The 21,273-nt window shown below is 36.3% G+C and overlaps 1 protein-coding gene across 2 annotated transcripts in view; it reads right to left on the bottom strand.

Annotated features, from left to right (window-relative positions):
* Nucleotides 1-350: 350 nt before the first annotated feature.
* SMC6 (structural maintenance of chromosomes 6) overlaps nt 351-21,273 on the bottom strand; it is a 68,076-nt gene continuing 47,153 nt past the window's right edge. For both annotated transcript variants that reach the window (XM_072771010.1, XM_072771011.1), the window contains exons 20-27: nt 20,650-20,820; nt 15,400-15,537; nt 14,301-14,446; nt 11,164-11,289; nt 8,200-8,305; nt 5,074-5,226; nt 1,871-1,968; nt 351-861 (exon numbers count right to left, since the gene is read on the bottom strand). In XM_072771010.1, coding sequence (XP_072627111.1) covers nt 747-861; nt 1,871-1,968; nt 5,074-5,226; nt 8,200-8,305; nt 11,164-11,289; nt 14,301-14,446; nt 15,400-15,537; nt 20,650-20,820 — 1,053 coding nt within the window. In that variant the 3' untranslated portion in view covers nt 351-746. The remainder of the gene's footprint in view (nt 862-1,870; nt 1,969-5,073; nt 5,227-8,199; nt 8,306-11,163; nt 11,290-14,300; nt 14,447-15,399; nt 15,538-20,649; nt 20,821-21,273) is intronic.

The following is a 21,273-nucleotide window of genomic DNA, read 5'->3' as shown; positions in this document are numbered from 1 at the left end:
GTTAGACACTTAGTTGGATGGATGATGTTCAAGGACTGAGAAAAGGCATTGGGTCAGGGTTGGTGGTGCTGTGGTACTCCATCAAAGTGCTGTAGAGACAGCATCCTAAATTTGAATGCAATTTAATTATTAAAAGTACAGCCCAAATCTCTAGTTGCATCTCTAATGATACAAAATGACCTGTGCAGGGATTCTGAGCAAAGGTTGATAGTCCTGTGCAGGTCCCTCATAATTAATGAGCAAAACCAGACAGTAAATCCTCTATAAACTGGTCCCTACCCACAGACGGCCTGTGCACCCCAACCTCTGCAATGAAGAGGTCATATTCTGGAAAATAAAACTAAATATAATCAGATGCTCAAACTTTTATTTTAATTATTACAAAATACCATAGAAATGAACCCAAACTAAACAGATATGTACATGTACATATGTACAAAATTTTACTTCTGAAAAAACAATCTATAAAAGTAGATGGTTAAAAAAAAACAAACTTAAAAAAAGATTTAAAACCAATACTATGAAATTAATTTCCTCAAAGTAAAGTAACAGTAATTTTAAATTGCTGGTTGTCGTAGGCTTCCTAGACTTATTTACATATTTTACTGGGGCCAGATATATAAAGGAGTTTCTTTTATTTTAGATTATCTTCAGTTTCATTTTATTTCATCAAATACTCCTGAATCTCTTTCCCTTTACAAATCTGGCAACATGAGGACATGGCACAGGGCACAGAGAGCTGTAGATCAACTTCGGTCTTCTTCTTCCTCTTGGCCCACAGGTCGGAAAGGCAATGTCGTCTGTCCTCTTTCAGGGTCAGACATTCGAAGAATTCTAATCAGTTTACTTGATGGAAGTGAACTAGAGGAAGCAAAATTAATTACCCAAGATTACTAGGAAATTTTCACAATAAAACACATTCCAAAACTACTTCCTGAAAATACCAATCTGCTGTATCTGATAATGTTGGATATGCTGCAATATCTGGAGTTCGAGGAGAAAATACAAGTTGCAATAAAGAAATAATTTGGAAGGCAGCTATGCTCACCACTATACCACCAACGCGAAAGAAATAATTTGTTTTCATTTTTAAAAATTAACTTCCGGGCAGCCCAGGTGGCTCAGTGGTTTAGCGCCACCTTCAGCCCAGGCCCTGATCCTGGAGACCCAGGATCAAGTCCTGCAAAAAAAGTGGCTGATTGAAAAAATTCAAGGTAGCCAAAAAAAATGTTAAAAAAATTAAAATAGACTTCCTGTTAAGTGCTATGGGCTTTCAGTTTAGAAGAAAAAGAAAATGAGGAGATACCAACGATTTCTAACTGCCAGGAAGGAGTTACCTGAAAATTTCCAATCACAAACTTCAATCCCCAAAGAATCAAGTGACCACTTTAGATGCAGAGTATCAACTCTATGGGATACAATGCCTGACACCGCATAAGTAACCAGTACAGGCTGACTGACCGTAGGATAGAGTTCTTCACTTTGAAGGACTAGTCGCAGTAAGCGACCAGGAAAAGAGCCCAGACTAAGGAAATCATAAACTGTGTCTTTTGTCTAAACAGAACTACTAAAATTACTTTATTAGTTGTTCATGATAACCACAAAGGAGCAGAGTCAAAAGAGAAATAGTAACAAGTCAATAACCATATTTACATCGACTTGCTTCTATTATGGAAGGGAGATTAACACTAACAAAATTTTAAATCTCTAAGAAGGAAAAATTATCTTAAATCTCCTGACACAAGAACCGAGTTTTCTTTTAATTGGTGATTTATGTATCTGCATTTAAAAAATTAAGATTATAAAAGATTTATTTTCCCCTTTTATCTTCCTTGATGTATATATTCACCAAAGAATTTTTTATAGTTACCTCATGCTTTGAGGGGTAAGCAAGATAAACTGTCTGAAACGCTGGGAATCTGCCATCTTGAGTATCATGTCCATTGCAATCCTCCGGTTAACCATGTCCTGAAGAACAAAGGTAGGATCTCTGTTGCATCAATCATGTTCCCGCAAAAGCAGCATTCTGCTGGCTGTTACAAACCCCAGCATTTTTATCCAAGGATCATCTACTACTTTATCTGTGATGCCAAACTATTCATATAGGGAAAGGTAATATTCAAAACTCTTGGGGAAAATAACTGAATATACCTAATCTTCCAGGTAATTTCTATAGTCAGATTATTTGTAAGTATAATTCCCTCCCTCAAAAATATTTACCAACTAAAATAACCAGCAAATATTCCAAAGACACAACTAAATGTTAGAAAATGAATATAATCTGTACAGTAATAATAACCCTCAGAAGAGTATCAAAAGTGACAACTATAAAGTTACTAAATCTCTCAAAATTTCCCTCAATTAAGGTGTTTTAAAACCTTTAACCCCTACCCCATCACATTCTACAATGAACCAATTTAAATTTACAAACCAATTCCTCAATTCAATCTTTAAAATAAGTTAAACAGCATATCAGCGTATATAAAAATAATGCTTCATTAAACAGGTTTGAAACTAAACTGTGGGCTTACATTTTCCAAGTTCAAATAACAGATAAAAAAAAAACATCGAAGTACCTTGAAAACTCCTGAAAAGTTGAAAACGTAACTGTTTTCATAAGCATATGTTTTTAAAGTTCTATTTGAAACTTTATGTGGCAGTACAGCATGGATAAGAACACACTGTTTTGGAGGCAGACCAACATCCTGGTTATTGCTCAATGGCTTGTATTATATAAATTCTTCCCTCAGGCATATCTGTAAAGCAATCTAACTTAAAGTTAACAAAAATAATGAGAGCTTGCATAAGCAGAATGCTGTCCTTTCAAAACACTGCCCTGGGGAGGCCTATCATTTAGTAACAAAGCTGTCAAACCACCAAAATATATGTATTTGTTTCCGATTGGATTTCAGAACTTGGGTACATTTTTCTAAATAATTCCAATGGGGCAAAATGCCATCCTAATTAAGAACCTCTAAGTTTCTGAAAGAGAAGGAAGTTATTCAGAATTAAATTTGACAAATAAGATGGGTGATAAGATTGCAAAATGGCATTTTGAACAAAATTAGTGCATGGTAAAAACAACTGTCTTCTATGATTTATGAATTAGCCCTGAAACCAATCCTCAGAGGCATTTCTAACCAACTGCAGCAATGGTAACATAGTGGGGAAAAAATGACACCAAAAGATTATACAGGACGCACAGGTATAAATTCCATGAAAGAGCACTTTGTAAACACTTATGGGCTAGACATCAAGTAGGTAGACATATCATAAAAAAAAAAAAAAAAAAAAGACAGTTGATAACTTCCAAAACGGCTATAATTTGGTGGGAGATTCAGACATGAAAATAGAGAAATAGAGGACCACAACAGAATGAAAATGTATAAAATATGCAATAGTGACAGGTACAGAACATACAATTATATAATAAAAATATTTATAAGATAAAATATAAAGATAATAGCATGAATTGGTGTAGGTTGGTGCCAAGGGAGCTCACAATCCTGCCTGGTGGTCACAAAGGCTATATAAAGATCACATCTGAACCAAGTCTGGAAAGATGAGTAAGACTGTGACACAGAGAAGAGCACAAGAGGCAGACGCATAGTGTTTGGAAAAATCACAAGTAGCTTAGGATGGCCACAAAGTGGGCAGATACTATATCATGAAGGGTCTCACAGACACCCAAAGAATTAAACATTCATCCCAGATAAGATAATTTGCCACCACAGAGTTCTAACACGTAAGTGACCACGATCAGATTCATTTTAGAAATGTAAATCTGGCAAAACAGTGAGGGAGGGACCAAGGAAGAAGCAAGATTAAAGTCTGGGAGTCTGGACAGGAGGCAGTTATGACAGGCAGGGGCTGGGGAGACAGAGAGAAGGTATCAGGAAGGAGCAGAGACTCAGAAGGTCAGATGTGATGGGCAAGTAAAAAGGAAGGGAGGATCACAGATACATCAAAGGTCTGGCAGTGAAAGCTAACTGGGTTGGTAACAGCAATTTGCCACCAATCAGAGTAGGGGATTTAGGAGAAGGAAGAGGCTCTGAGTGGAAGACTCGCTGAGTCTGAGGTGTGGTTGTACCTTACGACATCTAACAATGGTTGGGCACAGGGGTCCGGAGTACAAGAGAGATGTCAGGATGAGACACTCAGACTTTCTGGTATCTAAATGTAGGTGGTAATGTTGGGGACTCTGTGCATGTGTTTAGCATGTAGGTGTAGGTAGGCTATGGTAGCCAGGAAAATCAACAACAGTATAAAAAATAAAAGAGAACCTCATACATTGAAGGGGAATGGCATTAGGGGAGGCAGCACGGAACACACTAGAACCAGAAAAGAGGAGAGAGGAAACTGGCAAGAAGACACATTATAAGAGACAGAGGATGCCAAATACTTTGGTCTCTGGTGTCAAAAATGTAAAAGAATTAAAATAATGCTTAAAGTACATTGATAATCTTTGCTAAGCAAGTTTTGCCAGAGTATCATAGTCTAAACCCAGAGTATAGTGGGTTTGGGTTTAGGAAAGAACGAGGCATGAAGAACTACACAGAACGGGTAAAGGCTGGTCTGTGAGGGCTCACTATGTGCCTCCATCATCCTAAGTGCATTTATAAGTCATACCTCACTGTAGCATCTCCCCATAACCCTACAAGGTAGGAGAGATGAATTATGTGATTTTATACATGAAATGAGGCCCAAAGTCCTCTGGGTAAGCAGTGGCAGAAGAGGTCTGAATCCTAGGTCTGTAACTTCCAAGTCAAACTTCCTGCCCTCATGTTGTATCTGCTGCTCTTTTGGTCCAAGAAAGGGTAAGGAAATGCTTACCACTTTTAACATGGAAGATGGAAATAAGCTAGGGAAGAGGTGGAAGCCCAGGATGGGGCCTGCAGGCTAGCAGGGAGAGCACTAGCTAGATTCTTAGTTCTTCCCTACTAGCTCTTAAGGACTAAAGTGTCAGGGCAGGATCCCTTCTCTTGTGGGTAAAACTAAAGAAAGAACTGCTTCCTTTCAAAATACACATTTCCAACAGAACAAAAATTAGAGAATTCAAAATTTAATACCTACCATGTAGACATCAAACTCATCTAGGCACCTGAAAGGAGACTCAGCAATGGACCACAGAGAAAGAATGAAGCAAACTGTGGAAAAAGAACGTTCTCCTCCAGATAAGGCTCTCATGTCATTGAAGGCAGCTCTGTTTCCTTCTCCAGGCTGAACCTTGAATGAGTTCATAAAACACAAAGTGTAGCATAAGTCAGACTAAATTCTATAAAAAAAGGTTGGCTAGCATTAAAAAGAATGGGTTTACAGTTAAAAAAATCATTAGTGATTTAATGATACAGAAATGACATGTATTTATAACAATATTAATTCTGATCCATGAACACGGGATATCTTCCCATTTATTTGTGTCTTCTTCCGTTTCCTTCATCAATGTCCTACAGTTTTCAGTGTACAGATATTTCACTTCCTTGGTTAAATTTATTCCTAAGTATCTTATTGTTTTTGATGCTACTGTGAATGAGATCTTTTTTTTTTTTCTTTTTGCAAACATTGCTAAGTGCTCAGATAATCTTTTGTTACTTGAAATACAGTGACATCTAGTGGCTAAGCTACTTTAAAAGGTAATTACTGAATATCAAAAAGACACCAGGACCAACTTAAATTTAGGGGCTCACACTGGCCAAGGAATAAACAGCAGCAGTGAACTGAAACATGTAAAATTTCTTTCAAAAATTCTTATTAAGAATTTAAGGAAAGGATATCATGAAAAAAAGCAAGTGATAAAATTAATAAACTCTCACACAATATCCTGGGGAGACATAAAATAAATCGGAAGGAATTCTATTTCATTTGGGCAAAATTCCATACACACATATATATCCATAAGATGGAAAATCGGGGCACCATCAGGTTGTCTGTCATAAAGTCCTACCATATGTGTTTTAGCAGACACACAGCTTCACAGATTTTTCTCACCCACTATCTGAAAATTATGTGCCTCTCAAATGGCATTCATTTATAAAAGGGTTATAAAAATTCTCATTTAAACATATACTGAAATTTATTTATCATCTGTAAGTCTGAATCTGTGAGACTCCAAATGAAAAAGCAACTAAGCAGTAAAAAGCCAGATGAAACCAACCAACCAAACTACCCCACATAAAAGCAAGAAGAACTAAGTAACAGGATGTGGTCTTTTGCTCAAAAATTGCATTTTGTATTAATCTAATAAATGAAGCCCTCGATTAATTGTGGAGATCTAAATTTTACCCCTGATCTATTATTAATTTATAATGGGACTTTGGTCTCAGTTTCCTTATTTGTAAAACAAAGACTAGAGAACTTAAGGATTCCTAAAACACTAATATTCTTTTATTGAATAACAGAGGTGATAATGTCAGAAGGTCTAGCTTTGGTTGTCCTACACAGTTAGCTCTGGAGATAAATGATCCAAATATTTCCACTATTTTCTTTTTTTTTTTTTCATTTTTATTAGAGTATAATTCATATACAGTAAAGAATATAAAGCTTAAGTTTTCAGCTCAATTACTTGGGTAATTACTCCAAGCAAGACACAGAACATTCCTAGCATCTCAGCAGATTCCCTGTGTTCTCTCCCAGTCGTGACAAAAATCCAAATGGTAACAATGATTCTGACTCTAATCATCACCATTTAATCAGGTGAATTTTTATCAGTTTTTGAAGAGTTTTGAAGAATGGAATTGCTTTTATAAACACTGCCAAACAGGTTTCTAAAATAGTTTTATCAAATTATATGACTGCTGGCAAAGTATGAGTGTTCCAAGTGCACAGCCTCACCAACCTAAGATGTTACTGGTGTTGTTAGTTTTGGTCACACTGGTAGCAGTACAATAGTCATTTATTATGGTTTAACCTTTCTCTCTCTCTCTCTCTCTCTTTCTTTCTTTCTCTCTCTATGTCTCTCTGTCTCTCTCTCTCTCTTTCTGTCTCTTTCTTTCTCTCTCTCTATTTCTTTTGAGAGGGAGAGAGAAAGAAAGAAAGCCTATTGCAGGGCTCAATTCCACAACCTATGAGATCGTAACCTGAGCAAAAATCATAAGTCAGATGCTTAACCGACTGAATCAATCCAGGTGCTCCAAATTTATATTTTTCTGACAAATAATGATACTGAGTACTTTTTCAGGTACTTAATCATTACTTGGATACTTTTAAAGTTCCCCCTTAAGCGCTCTGATCATTTCTAAATGTACTGTCATTCTTTTTCTTAATTATTATTCTTAAAAAATGTATATGAGGTTTATTAGGTATGTATATGTGCTGTAAATTATTATTTATTCTAAGTATTAAAATGAAGTGGCAACTAGGGATACCATAAACATTTATGCCAATTAGGGACGCCTGGGTGGCTCAGTGGTTGAGCGTCTACCTTGGCTCAGGTTGTGATCCTGGGGTCCTGGGATGGAGTCCCACATTGGGCTCTCTGCAGGGAGCCTGCTTCTCCCTCTGCATATGTCTCTGCCCCTCTGTGTCTCTCATGAATAAAGAAATAAAATTAAAAAAAAAATCTAAGGCAACTAAGAGTAATAAGCAATTACTTAAGAATTTTGCCCCAGTTATGAAAGTGGGTGGTTGCTCTTGACCTCCTGACTACATAACTTTTAATACTATCTCCCATATTCCCTCTTTCAATGCATGTGACTATTAAAAGAATCCACAGTCTCCACAAAGTTGAATGTAGTGGCTTTGTTTATTCAAAAGAGGCTGGATCTACAGACACCATTAGAAATAAATGCAAAGACAATTACCTGCGTTAGAACATGCTTCAGAGAAATCCTTTCTTCATTTTTTTAGTGACTTTCAGAGTATAGGACTTCCTATAATATCCCACATAATTTAAAATACTACATGAATTTAAACAAGAAACCCATGGAGTGAAAAGAGGGTAAACATTTGTCACTGAAAACAAAATTCCTAATTACCTTCACAGTGGCTGTCTGAGGTCGAGATAGGGGAGAGGTACAAAGGCAGCGTTAGCCAGTGAGGTCAACCTAATATTCAACACTCTGACCAACACTATCCTTAGCTTACAAGTAAGTTCTTTTGTTTTCCAAACACAACAGATTAAAGCTTATCAATGTATCATCAAAGGAAATACAGCAGCTAATCCTCCTAAAAATTAGCAACATGGAGAGTTAAGATACTTACCGATATGCTAAGAGTTTCATTCTTGTGGTCAAAGTTCATTTTTCCACAATAGGCTCGCTGAGACAGTAAGTTGTCAAAGTACAACTTGCATCGTAAAGTCAGACACCTTGAAATGAAGACATTGGGCACATTAAACTGTATATTCAGCATGATCTTTGAGCCAGCATGGAGGGCCAGACAGAAATATGCCAAAATGTTAACTCTGGCTGCTTATTTAACAATAGGATTGTTAAGATTTTTCCCCTCGTCTTTGTATTTTATTTGTGTTCCCACATTTTTACCACTTCATTTCCTTTTTTTTAAAATTTCCTTTTATAATCAACAAACACTAAAGAATGCATGAAGATGCTATCCCACACTTAATATCTTCTATTACATTACAGCCAATCCATAGGAATACATCAATCATTCAAGCAATTCATATGAGGCATCACCCTAATATAGAAGACATAAATCTTGTCCTAGAGAGATGAAACTCTAGTACTGTTAAGATAATAAATAAATGGCCTATTCATTTGCATATCACTTCTCAACTTATGGAGACATTCAGGGTGAGGGCAACCTCTTAATCGTTCTGTACCTAGAATACCTTATCCACCTCCTGGCACAATGCAAACTCCATTTATCACACGGCATTCCACTGTAGGGAAGACCTTTCCTTTCCTCCTCAATTATTTATGTACTTATTCACTTTCCTATGTATCAGGATGGAGTCACAGATTCTTCATTTTCTCCACAGAGTTACCATCCGTTCTGTCCTCAAATGGGCCCAGGTCTGGCCAGTGGGAGCCTCCTGTGTCCTTGGAGCATGACTGTTTCTTCTGAGTACTCTTTATTTTCTGGCACAGCAAGAGGCTCCTCTGTACCTTCTCTGCCCTGCTCCGGAACCAGCCATTTCTCCAAGGAGGGAATGGTATTTAGAAAAGAAGATCCAAATGAGAGGAGACTTGGTATTTTCTTAACATCTTTGCTCTTTAATGAGCCTAAGGTTCATTTCTTCAGAGTAATTATCATTTTCTTATTATCCCCCTAATTCCCTTGCTAAACTACATTAAATCTCCACCCCAGAAAATCTGATAGCTGAGTTTTCTTTTGTGACACAGCAACCATAGCTAGCTGGTCAGAATTTTCTGTTAACTTTTCTTTCTTTCACTACTGGTAAGTATTCTTCAATTGCTTCCAGACATGAGATGTCTAAGACTGTCCTCATAAAATGGCAAGGTTCTCCAGTGTAAAGAGATAAACAATTTTAAGAATTTGATCATTCTCATTCTACTCCTAAGACTGGGTAAAGAAGATAGAATATATCAGTGGTGAAGAAACATATCAAGATAATAAACTAGAATACAAATACTTTTACAGAAAATATTCTGAATATAAATTTTCTGGATAACAGTATAAAAAAAAATCCTACTGCTTCTGAAAAATCCTACTGCTTTCTGATGTAGAAATGGGCATTGGATTTATTTACTCTCAGCCTGACACAGCCAAAAGACTGGTTGAAATAAATGCAACAAGTTTTCAGACTGACAGTGAACAGTAGAGGCAATTCCAGTCAAAATGATCTCTGAAATACAGGAAACAAATAAATTGAGCCTTCCAGATGTCCCACATCACTACTTTCAGAAAGAGTAAAGGAGAGTGGAAATGCAGGTGGAGCCTGCAGGTCTCCCTGTTGAAGACAGAGCTGGGGGAAGGTAAAGTGCTCAGTTCTCAAAGCCTAGAGATGGGGGTACAGAGAACTCTAGAAGACTGACAAAGGGAGCCATTCTCTCTGTATTTGTGAGACCGGGGCAAGAAACATCCCAAAGCAGCAGAAGCAATCCCCACAGGTCACCCAGAGCCAGGAATACCCCCAGGTCTCAGCAAAAGCCTTCTAACTCCCAAGGTATCAGTGGAGTATCCCAAAGAACACTGCTTCACAGGTAGGAAAGGGCTGGTCCTGGATCAGCTGCTCAGGTCCCACTGCGTGAAACTTACAAGCAGTCTCAAAAGGATAAAAATAAATCCTATTTAAGTGAAGTTCTAATAACACACTTACAAAACTGAAGCACACATTTCAAATATTGACCTATAGTTAAGGAATATGGCCAAAAATGCAAAGCCTGTTTTTCTTTATGGAATTACCTCAATTTCCTCAAACATACTAGATATATTTTTGAAATTCTATAGTCTCAGGATTATAGAGTTTTGGGTATAAAGACAGGTGAACAGCAGGTCACGAGGGAATGCCACTGTGGAAAACAGAGGTTAAATGCAAAGACTAGGACTGCCTTGAATCCAAGTAGGTCAAGGTCTATCCTTACCCATAAACGGACCTCTGGTTTATTTCTGTTGTTTGTGATTTTCACTGGGATCCATCTATTCCTGAGAGTATTAGTATTTCTGGGTATATTAATAATATCCAGTTTCTCTGACCTTGTGTTCATTCTTTCAACCCATATATCAACTTTCTACTATATTCCAGGCACAGTAGTAGGTATTGGCAGTAGGTATTGGCAGTAGGTATTGGCAGTAAACAAATCAGAGTCTACATCCATGGAGCCACACTATTCCATCAGATCATAAACTGAGATACTACCTCAACAGGTCCTATCAAATACTTGTATCCCTTAAGAACCTGCAATGTCTAAGAGTGAAATAGGCTGTTTCAAAGCCAGTGAGCATCTATTCAATGGACCTATGTAAGCAGAGGTTGAATAGCCCTCTCTGAGTTACCTAGTAAAGGTACATAACGGAGTGGAAAAATTGGATAAGCTTGTTTCAAAAGTCTCTTCCAATCTAGTATTCTCTGATTAAATGACAGGACCCTAAGTACTGGCCAATAAAGGAAACACTGGCAGTTTCTTCTTTAACTGAGTCGTGTAAAGTTCTTTCAATTTAATTTTATTATTTCTAAGAGATAATGTGAAAACAAAGAAAATACGAAAATGTAAAATATGTGATGTTTTTAAATGCACTTACCTTCTAAATTGTTGATATGTTTTATATCTATGAGTCATTATTTCTTCCAGCAATTTAATAAACCTTTTTAAAGTCCTGACTTTATTATCCAGATCAAGATAGGTTTCTCTTGCTTCTTGATACTGCCTGTTTTATGAACAAAATATTAAGTCAACAAGTGCCATTCAAAGAAACATAAAGATAAGTAAAATCTCAAATATATTTAATGGGGAAGAAGGAAGAGTGCAGGGAGTGCCAAGGGGCCCAGCAATAGCAGGTTGTCCTGTCTCCAGGCCAACTATACTCCCAGAATGAGCATCTGCTGCCTTGAAGGGGAAGCCCTGTACACAGACAGGCTGGGCAGGAAAAGTCCAGGCCCTGGAGAAGGCAGAGGAAAGACATGAGGCAAGAGCCCAGGTGGGGGCCGGAATGGCAGATCTTAGAAAATGCCAGCAAATACCACCTTCTGAAAGTGAAGGGATCACACTGGAAGGCAAGAAGTGTTTCCCTTAGTGACAGATGCCAGTGCAGGAACACAGGGTGAGCACTAGGATTGGCCAACCCCAGCCTGAACAAGTCTAGGTCAAAGAGGCAAAGAAGGCAGGGCCACTTGAAAGTGCTATTACAGAGGGCAACTGCTCACTAGTGTAGCAAGAGAGAGAAGATTCCTGAGCGAGTCTGAAAAGCAACCTTAGCCAAGGCTCTACAGCTGCCCACCCCAAGCTCATTCAAATGCCCAGTCCAGGAAAATCCAAGTAGAAAACGAGTAACAGAAAAGGCACCAGTACAGTTATCCACGCACAGATATTAATAGAAACAGGCTTGGGAAAGAACAGCACAATACAACCAACAGACAAAGAAAACGCATTAGAACAATGTGGTTACAAAGCCGATGAAAACTATACCTGAAAACGATGAATTAAAAGAGAACAGAACAAGACTTAAATGCTACCCAGAAGACACACCACAAAACAGAAATAAAAGAACTGAAAGAATAGATAAATCAAAGAACTCAGAGAACAGACAGGACAGACAGGTAAACAACAGAAGGTGATAACCAGGTGAGAGGAGGTGGAAAGTGGGAACCTACAGAACTCAAGCTGGGGGGAGGGAGTTAGACAAAAAAGAACAAAGATAAGAAGACAAAATAAGGAGATGATGCACAGGGCAAAAGAGACAGTGCAGAAAACACTGGTAGACAACGAGATCAGAATCGAGAAAAAAAAAAAAAAACGGGGGAAAAGATAACATGGTTAGACAAAGTAACAGAAGACAAAGGACATACAATGTGTGCAACAAAGGCCTAGGCAAAACCAACAACAGCACAAAAAATATTTAAAAACAAAATACAAAAAAGAAATTTTAAGAAATAAGGTAAATCTAGAGATTAAAATAACACAGTGTACACCAAAGAAAGGAACACAGAATCTGACATTCTGGACAAGTTACAGTACTCGTAAACAGAAAGGAGAAAAAGAATGTTCTATTGGAGAAAAAGAATGTTCTATCAGGTGGAACTATCCATTCCAATTAAAAAGCTACAAATCATTCTGAACATGCAAAAACAAAACACATTACTTCACATGGCCATTCTTAGGGAAGCAATTAATTATAAGACAACAAAATTTCAAATAGCCTTTTGGTTTCACACCAAAAATACAGGAAAATGAAGAAGTACACAAAAAGTTCACAGAAAAAGATATAAATGGTCCTTAAGGCATGAAAAGATGTTCAGACTCAAAATAAGTAAATGGAAATTAAAATTACATTGTGGTCTCTCTCTCTTTTTTTTTTTTTTTTTTTTAAAGGAAATCTACCCATTGGCAAAAAGAATCTAAGGTTATCACACACTGTTTAGGCTGAGGGGAAACAAGCCCTCAGACACACTGCCCTTAGGAATGCAAATAAGCACAGTCCCTAGAAAGGAGTTTTCCAAAATGGATTCAATCCTATTAAAACACCTTGACTATAAAGTAAGACATGTACAAAATTATTTACTGTGCACCACCATTTATAACAGCAAGGGATTAGATTAAAATTCGACTATCCATCAGTAGATGATTCAATACCATGTAATTATAAAAAGCAATGAGAAAATACCTATGTACTGATATAAAAAGATCTCCACAATAGATCATTAAATTAAAGAAAGCAATCTGTAACAGTTTATTTACTGTGCTACCTCTTGTATCTGGCAAGAATGAAAAGTAACATATGCTCATATTACTTTGCATTTATATAAACAGTTAAAGTATATTTAATAAATTTAACTAGGTAAAAAGAGAAAAGTGGCAGAGATGAAACTGGAGAGGAAACAGCCACCTTTCATGGTGTGCCCCTTTATACTGAATTTAAAACATGGGAGGTAATGCCCTGTCGGGTCCTCATTTCCAAGAAAAGATGGAATAATACTGGACATGCCACAAAGGGCCCCTAAGTGGTGCAACCCAGGGCAAGACAATTAAGAAGTTGCTATCCATTTGGGACAGTGTTGAGGCCACCACGTCAGGGTCGCTGCCAGGGCAGTGTCTTCGATGGCTGTGTGCTGCTCAAGCTGTGTGTGAGACTACAGGGCTGTGCAAGCCATTCTATTCATAGCAAGGCAGCTGGGCACAGTTCTCAGGAAGCACCACATGACCCAACACCCCCAGCCTGATGTGCCCCTTGACCTCCAGTAAAGCTGGTGGAAGGAGTCTAGTCCCTAAGGACTGAAGAAAAAATGTTCACTGGAAAAAAATAAACTGGAGATTAAACTTTACATTTTTAATTTTTTTTTAACTTATTCTTTTAAGTTCAATTAATTAATATATAGTGTATTATTATTGGTGTCAAAGGTAGATGTCAGTGATTCATCAGGCTTATATAACATCCAGTGTTCATTACATCACATGCCTTCCTTCATGCCCATCACCCAGTTACCCCACCCTGCAACCCCCTCCCCACCAGTGATCCTCAGTTTGTTTCCTATGATTTAAGAGTCTCTTATGGTTTGTGGAGATTTTACTTAAAAAACAAAATAAAACATGTGAAATATTATTTATTTTAAAGAAAAACTTCTCTTACTACATTTGTGTTTCTTCCCATTGTTTTTAAGAATATAATTTTATGTCTTAATAATATATATGAAGAATGAAGCAGAAAAGCTACCAACCACTTACCTCATTATTTCCTCTCGATCACCATGACTAGCATGTTCTGCTTGTATCTTTTGTCTTAATCTATTAATTTCTTTGTCCAGAATTGACGCCGATTTTTTTACTTCTATTCTTTCTGGGCAGATTTGTCTTGCTTGTGACATTTTCTCCTAAGGTTGTAGATGTTTAATATCTTTAAAAATATAGTAATTCACTGGATTACTTGTGCCCACAAATGCACAGTAAAATCCTGAGCTTAGGATCAGAATTTTACAGGTATTTTAATACCTTGTTCTTTCTTTAAGCCTTATGTTGAGAAGAGAATCTAGACTCTTTATACAAATCTTCAAGAGGAAACTGCATTACTGTGCACGACTTTAATAATTTCTAATATCTCCCTATCTTCCTAGTGAAATAGACTTCAAGTGGCAGTTATGGAAAGTGTGGCATTTTTCGTAACTGAGGTCAGACAGTTTTCTGTATTTTAGGATGGCCTCTGAACATCAAATAGTACTGAAAATACAAACAAAAAGACCCCCATATTCATAAAATATTTAAAAACTCCAACTACCTTTACACATAGTACTTATTTTATATTTGTAACATTTCATAAGAGTCATAAGCAAGTAAGACAAGCAATCAGAGTTAAAGTTATTTTCCTAAGAAAAGTTGGAATCTACCTCTTCTGGTTAGACCAAGTTTGCCTCTTCAGTGTTATCTAAAGACAGGGCTGCTGCTAACAGCTGCTAATAAGGGTGTGTGGTAGTATGCAGGAGCTGAATTCCAGCCCAGTCTATACCCATGCTACTCAGAGGAAGGGGTGCCTTTTTCTGACATAAAGCTCCATCTATTTGCCACGCTGGGCATATAAGGAGCTAAAAGTAGCTGAGAGCAAGTGTCACTTTCCAAATCCCTCAGAGACATGAGATTAGACCTGCTGTGTGAGCTAAAGCCTTCTCCATGGTGGGTGGTTTCGTTGATTCACTGAAACAACTGTCATTCTATACCAAATGGATATTCATCAGACCCCGTGTCTGTGTTTGAAAACCCGACATTAAGGAAAACACTTTAACAGCCATGACTAAGTTTGTAAACAAAACACAAAAGAAAAATGCTGGATAACCTCTAGTTCTTTTTCTTTCATATCCAGTTCTCGTTTCTTTTTATTTAAAGTATCCAAGTGTTCTTTCTGTTTTTCCTCATAATGCCGCTTTCCTCGTTTTTGGTTATCCACTTCAGAATCAGCAAGGTTTAATTCATCCTGTTTGAAAAAAGCCAAAATAATCTATAAAGAAAAGTTGTTTAAAAAAAATTACCAGCATAGGTATAAAACTGACAATAAGTGGACAGGGTTACGATGCTTCCAGAGGCAAGTGTTAGAGCTCATATCCAGGTGTATGAATGGAAGTGAGGGGTTTCAACAAATTAAGTCACATTATTATATTCAAATCCTATCATGAAGTCTCCATATATTATGTTGCTTACAACTCTACTTTGGTAAACAAGGTAGTTTTATGGAGAGCCACATCAACCTGAACAGACTTAAAAGAACTCAAGTGCTGAATATTTACAGAGGTGATCTGTTTTTTTTTTTTAAGAAGGTGAGTCAGGGTGAAAGAGAAAAAGGATGCAAAAAATTTATCACTGACATGTTTAGTCATCATTCTGGAAGTATAACCTCATATTTTAGCACAAAATCTAATTGTAAAGAAGCTATCCCAAGATCACCCTAAAAATAAATAGTAATGGAGTATGATAAGGTAAAGATGCATATTATAATGCACAGCAACCACTAGAAAAAGAAGAGTTATGGCTTAAAAACTAGAAGAAATTTTAAAAAGGAACACTCATAATTACTAGTCTAATCCTATTAAGAGAGGAAATAGGAACAGAACAATGAAAACACAAATAGCAGCAATTACTTTTAAAATTAAATGCTTTCTTTTTAAGACCAAGTACAAGGCAAGGATGTCTAGTCCCATTCTACTCAACACTGCACTACAGACCCAGGTCACTTCAATTAAAATGTAAAAAGGAAATAAAAAGCATAAATATCAGAAAAGAAGAGTAAAACCACATTTAAAAAAAGAGATGATTAGAGTGTCTGGGGTGGCTCAGTCAGTTGAGTGTCTGACTCTTGGTTTTAGCTCAGGTCATGATCTCAAGGTTATGGGATTGAGCCCATGGGGAGCTCTTGTGCTGAACGTGGAGCCTGCTTGGGATTCTCTCTCCCTCTCTCTCTGCCCTACCCACCCCATACATAAATAAGTAAAATCTTAAAAAAAAAAAGTTATTTATGAAGAAATTATGACAGATACTGTATGATTTTACTCAAAAGTGGGATTCAAGAAACAAATGAACAAAGGGGGAAAAAAAGAGGCAAATCAAGAAACAGACTCTGAACTGCAGAGAACAAACTGACGGTTCTCAGAAGGGAGGTGTGTGTGGGGATGGGCAAAATAGGGGTGGGGATTAAGAAGTGCACTTGTGATGAGCACAGGGTATTGTATCAAATGTTGAATCATGATATTGTACACCCCAAATGAATCTTGCACTGTATGTTAATGAACTGGAATTCAAATAAAAACTTAAAAAAATATTTACCAAAAATCTGATAGATTTAAGAACCACGAAAAGAAAGTTTAGACTAGTAGACAGTTTGTTCATTTAGTTTGATATACAGAGACTTGCACACTAATGATCAGGGCAGCTTTATTTGTAATAGCCCCCAAACTGAAAATCCGTAAGTCCATCAATAGATAAATGAATAAACAAACTGTGATATATTAAATACAATGGAATGCTACCCAGCAATAAAATGAATTACTGATTCAAGTAAAAATATGGATGAATATCATAATCAAAAAGAATAACTTTTATCCTATTCACTTTCAAAATATAGTGTAGACACTATGTTCTAAACAATGTGTTAGGTTCTGAAAAAGGTCAAATCAAAAACATTAAGAGTATATAATGTGTGATTCCACTACACATAATTCTAGAAAGTATGTAGACTATAGAAATAGCAAGCAGATTGGTAACTGGGGACAAGGGGCAGAGGTGAGAGAGAGAGATTACAAAGGGACATGGTGAAACTTTTGAGTGTGAAGAACAGGTCCCATTCTCTGTGGTTTCACAGGTTATACATGTCAAAACTTATCAAACCGTACACTTACATATATTCACTATACATCAATTATATTTCAATAAAACCGTTTTTAAAAGTCTCCTGATTTAAGGACCACCAAATTAAATTTTATTGTTTGTCGGTTTGTTTTTTTGGGCTTACCATTGATCATACATACTGTGATGATCATGGTCAGCCTCAAGAGTTACAGTCAGAAACAGAGAAAGAAACAAACACCAACCAAAACAGCATCAAGAAAGACAGAACATTTGGAAGTATCCCCAAAGGAATACTTTCATTATGTGAAGTAGCTAAAAACTGAAAACATTTACCTCATATAACACGGGATGTAGGCTATCTTCTATCCTAAGAATACAATTTATTGCATCTTGTTCACACTGCTAAAAATAACTATCCCCCATGGTTAATGTGTGATTATAAAAGAGTTCAATTAAAACTAAAAACACTGTTACATGGAAAATAGAGAAAAGCTGTTCTTTTACCTCAAACAGAATTTTTAAAATGGGTGCAACTGATGTAATAGGAGACATTACAATGAAACAGGATAGTTGAACACTGAGTTTTTGAATCATTTGTGGTAGGAACTCTCACACTAAATAGGCCCACATTTGCTTCAGGGAGCAAAGGGTAAAGTGTTTCAGGCCATTTCTGTACTGGTTAATCTTCCCTCCTAGCAACTGTGGAAAGGTATGGACTTAACTCACAAAATAGGACGAAAAGAAATGGATTTGAGGTTACTATCTCTTCCTCCATATTTATCATGACTAATCTGTCCTTGTGTACCTAAGTGTATGTCCCGGGTACCATCAAATTTAAAACCAAAAGTGAAGCAAGAGATTACTTTATTTCATTTTATTGATGAAATGAAGGCCTAAAGATATGAACAGTCAGTTAACGACACCAACCTAGGTTAGGCGAGGACTAAGAGGGATTAGGCCTAAAATTAAAGTCTGATGTAGCCCTAAACTTGTAGCATTTCTAAACTTTAAGAAGTTACAGTCTTTAAAAAATAGGTTAGGATGGTAGAAGAAACATAATCACTAAAAAAAGGTATTCTCTTGGATATTTAAGATAACCAGTTTTACTCAGCAACATTGGATAAATTGTATTTAATTGGTATTATTATTGCCTGTTGTTTCATATAAACCTATGTCAATTATGAGGTTTTTAAAAACATTATGTTGGAATTTTTAAGAGCACAGTCACCCTTGACCCGAACAAACTCTCTAAATCAGAAACTGAGAGTCCTTCCTACTCTAACAATATAGACCATTTCTCTTTGTAGGCTCAATGTCGGTCATGCTCCCTGTCCGACAAATTTAACTTGCAACTAAAACTAAAGCATTAAGTTTGCAGTGTAAATCAAAACAAACCGTTCAAAGTGAGAAAAATATTCCCCGTACCAAAATTTCAATGACTATATATCTAAAACAGAGTACTTTACCCCTCACCACCCCGACACAAAATGAACAATTGTCCTAAAAGCAGACAGATTACATCTTAAAGCTGCTAATATATCACGATGGCAGTGTCTCAGGAATTAAATTATTTTGTTAGCCTGTTGGTCCTGCTGTTATGGATGGCTAGTGGGACACGACACTAGGGAGGAAAAGCCTCTGGGCTATTGGCTGATTGCATGCAAGTTCACTGAAGGACTCACCTCCTGGCTTTCAGTTATTTGCAGCCAATGCAAAGAGCTAAGATCAAGAATCGTTACTGCCTTCTGCCCATATTTTCTGCTCTTAAACTTACTCAAACTCCCAATTCCAGGAGTTGCATTCCTAAAGGTCCCTAAAAGAACAGAACACAGCTTACACTTCGCCATTTCTTGTTTTGAATTTTAAGTTGTCTGCGATGAATAATTTAGGTACCAACATTTCCTTTTCTATGTTGTTTTAATGCATTTCATCCTTTTAAGTCACCCTGTTTCATCCCTGACCCATTTAAAATATTTTTTAATCCTATCTTTGTTGTGACTTCACTGCTCTAATTCCTGAGTTCTGAATTCTACCTATTCCTGACGATTTTAATATTTATCTTACTCTGTCTTACTTTGTTTTCTTTCAAAAACTAATTTTCTTCTATTTTAGGCTTTTTACCTTCTCATTCCCTATAGCACCTATAGCAAACGCTTTATTATTTTTCTCAATATTACCAATACATTTTCTTTCCTACAATTCTAATATTTAAATTTTATATTCTTCTTAATCAATTAACTGTTTTCTCATTTTTAAATTCTTGTCACAAATAGAAAAGAGTCAAGCTGCCCTGGGTTATAACATCAGGCAGGAATCCAGCCCCTAGACACCAGCTCCAATGACCCAGCACCGTGTTTCCAGGCAGCACGTCTCTGGCACCTTCCTTTAATATTCTCCCAACTCTGTAAGCCAGGGTTTTTAAAATTTTCAATGGACACAAGTATAATAAACATTACATGCATGATTCTTTTAAGCTATTATCATATCTAAATCCATTTTGATTCAAAAGGAGTTTTTCTGCCCCAAAAAAGGGGTACGTTGAAATTGTATCATCAACATACCCCTCTCAGACTCCTAAAATATACTACTATTCATTCTTCTCAGTCTTATAAATAAAATCTAAAGTTCTGAGAGTAATTGAACTATTCATAAAAATGATAATGACAATAAGCTACTGATAACTAAGCTAATAAACACACAGGGAGATGTACATAATTTGTTAAATAATTTTATTTTCCTAAATTTAGTTTCAAAAAAGTATTTTTTTTTTAAAAAGGCCAGTTTAATTCAAGCTGGAATATTAACAGAGATGTGTCAGAAACAAGAATTCAGTAGCATTTTATGTCAAGTTGGCTTTTATATCTAATATATATAACTCTATTTTTATATAATTAATCCCTGAATTACTCAAGGAAAGCAAAGAGGGACAAAAGAATAGGTGAGCACAGAAGCAGAACAGATGGACAAGATATCTCTGCTTCTGGTTCTAAAAAAAGAAGAAAATCACACACAAAAAAACCCTATAATCTTCTAAGGGAAACAAATTTGGCAACTTATTGTCCTAAAGACATGAACAGAAGTGTTTATTTCTAATTGACCTACTGATGAAAATTTGGTTTACATCCCATTTTATGTGGTTACATTAAATTTGACCAGAAATTCTGTTAGGGAAATACCTAGCAAGTACAGTGCGGATACACAACTGAAATGTCAAATACACATGTAAGAGAGTAACAATAACATATACCTTAAGTGGTTCTGCTAGGTCTGAGAGCTGATTAATTTTCTGTTTAATTGCATCATACTTGTTTTCTGCTTCTATTTTCAGATTTTTAAGATGTTCCATATTTTCTTTTTGTTGTTCCATATTTTTCTCAACCATTTTCATTTTGATTTTATTTTCTTGAGCTTCATCTTCCTGGTTACATTTACAAAGCAAATGGAGTTAATTAAAATACTTAAATTATGAACTAGAAAAACAGTACAAAATTCTGAGAGAAAAAACACTATAGGCTCCAGGCAATCTGATGAAAGACAAACACAAAGAAAACCAGTGTATTTTCATACACTTAGTGGTCAATCAGGAAGAACAAGACAATGATTCAACAAAAAGAAATTTGGGAGACAAGTTAAACTATACTGTGATTGAAAAGTCCTAATCAAACAGAAGAACTTTTATCTAGTTACTCTTTCTTTCAAAACTCAGTGTATATATGTACCTAACTAGTGCCAGGCAATATGTTAGATGCTGAGTAAACAAAAATAAACAAGACATACTTCATACCTTTAAGAAATCTAAGGAATTAAAGCGAAACAAAGTAAACAGTGGAGAATGTGATTACTAATAGAAAACAAAGACAAATTTTCATTC

Source organism: Canis lupus, chromosome 12 (genome assembly GCF_048164855.1).
Source record: "Canis lupus baileyi chromosome 12, mCanLup2.hap1, whole genome shotgun sequence".
NCBI classification, from domain to species: Eukaryota; Metazoa; Chordata; class Mammalia; order Carnivora; family Canidae; genus Canis; species Canis lupus.
This window is presented reverse-complemented; position numbering and strand designations above follow the sequence as displayed.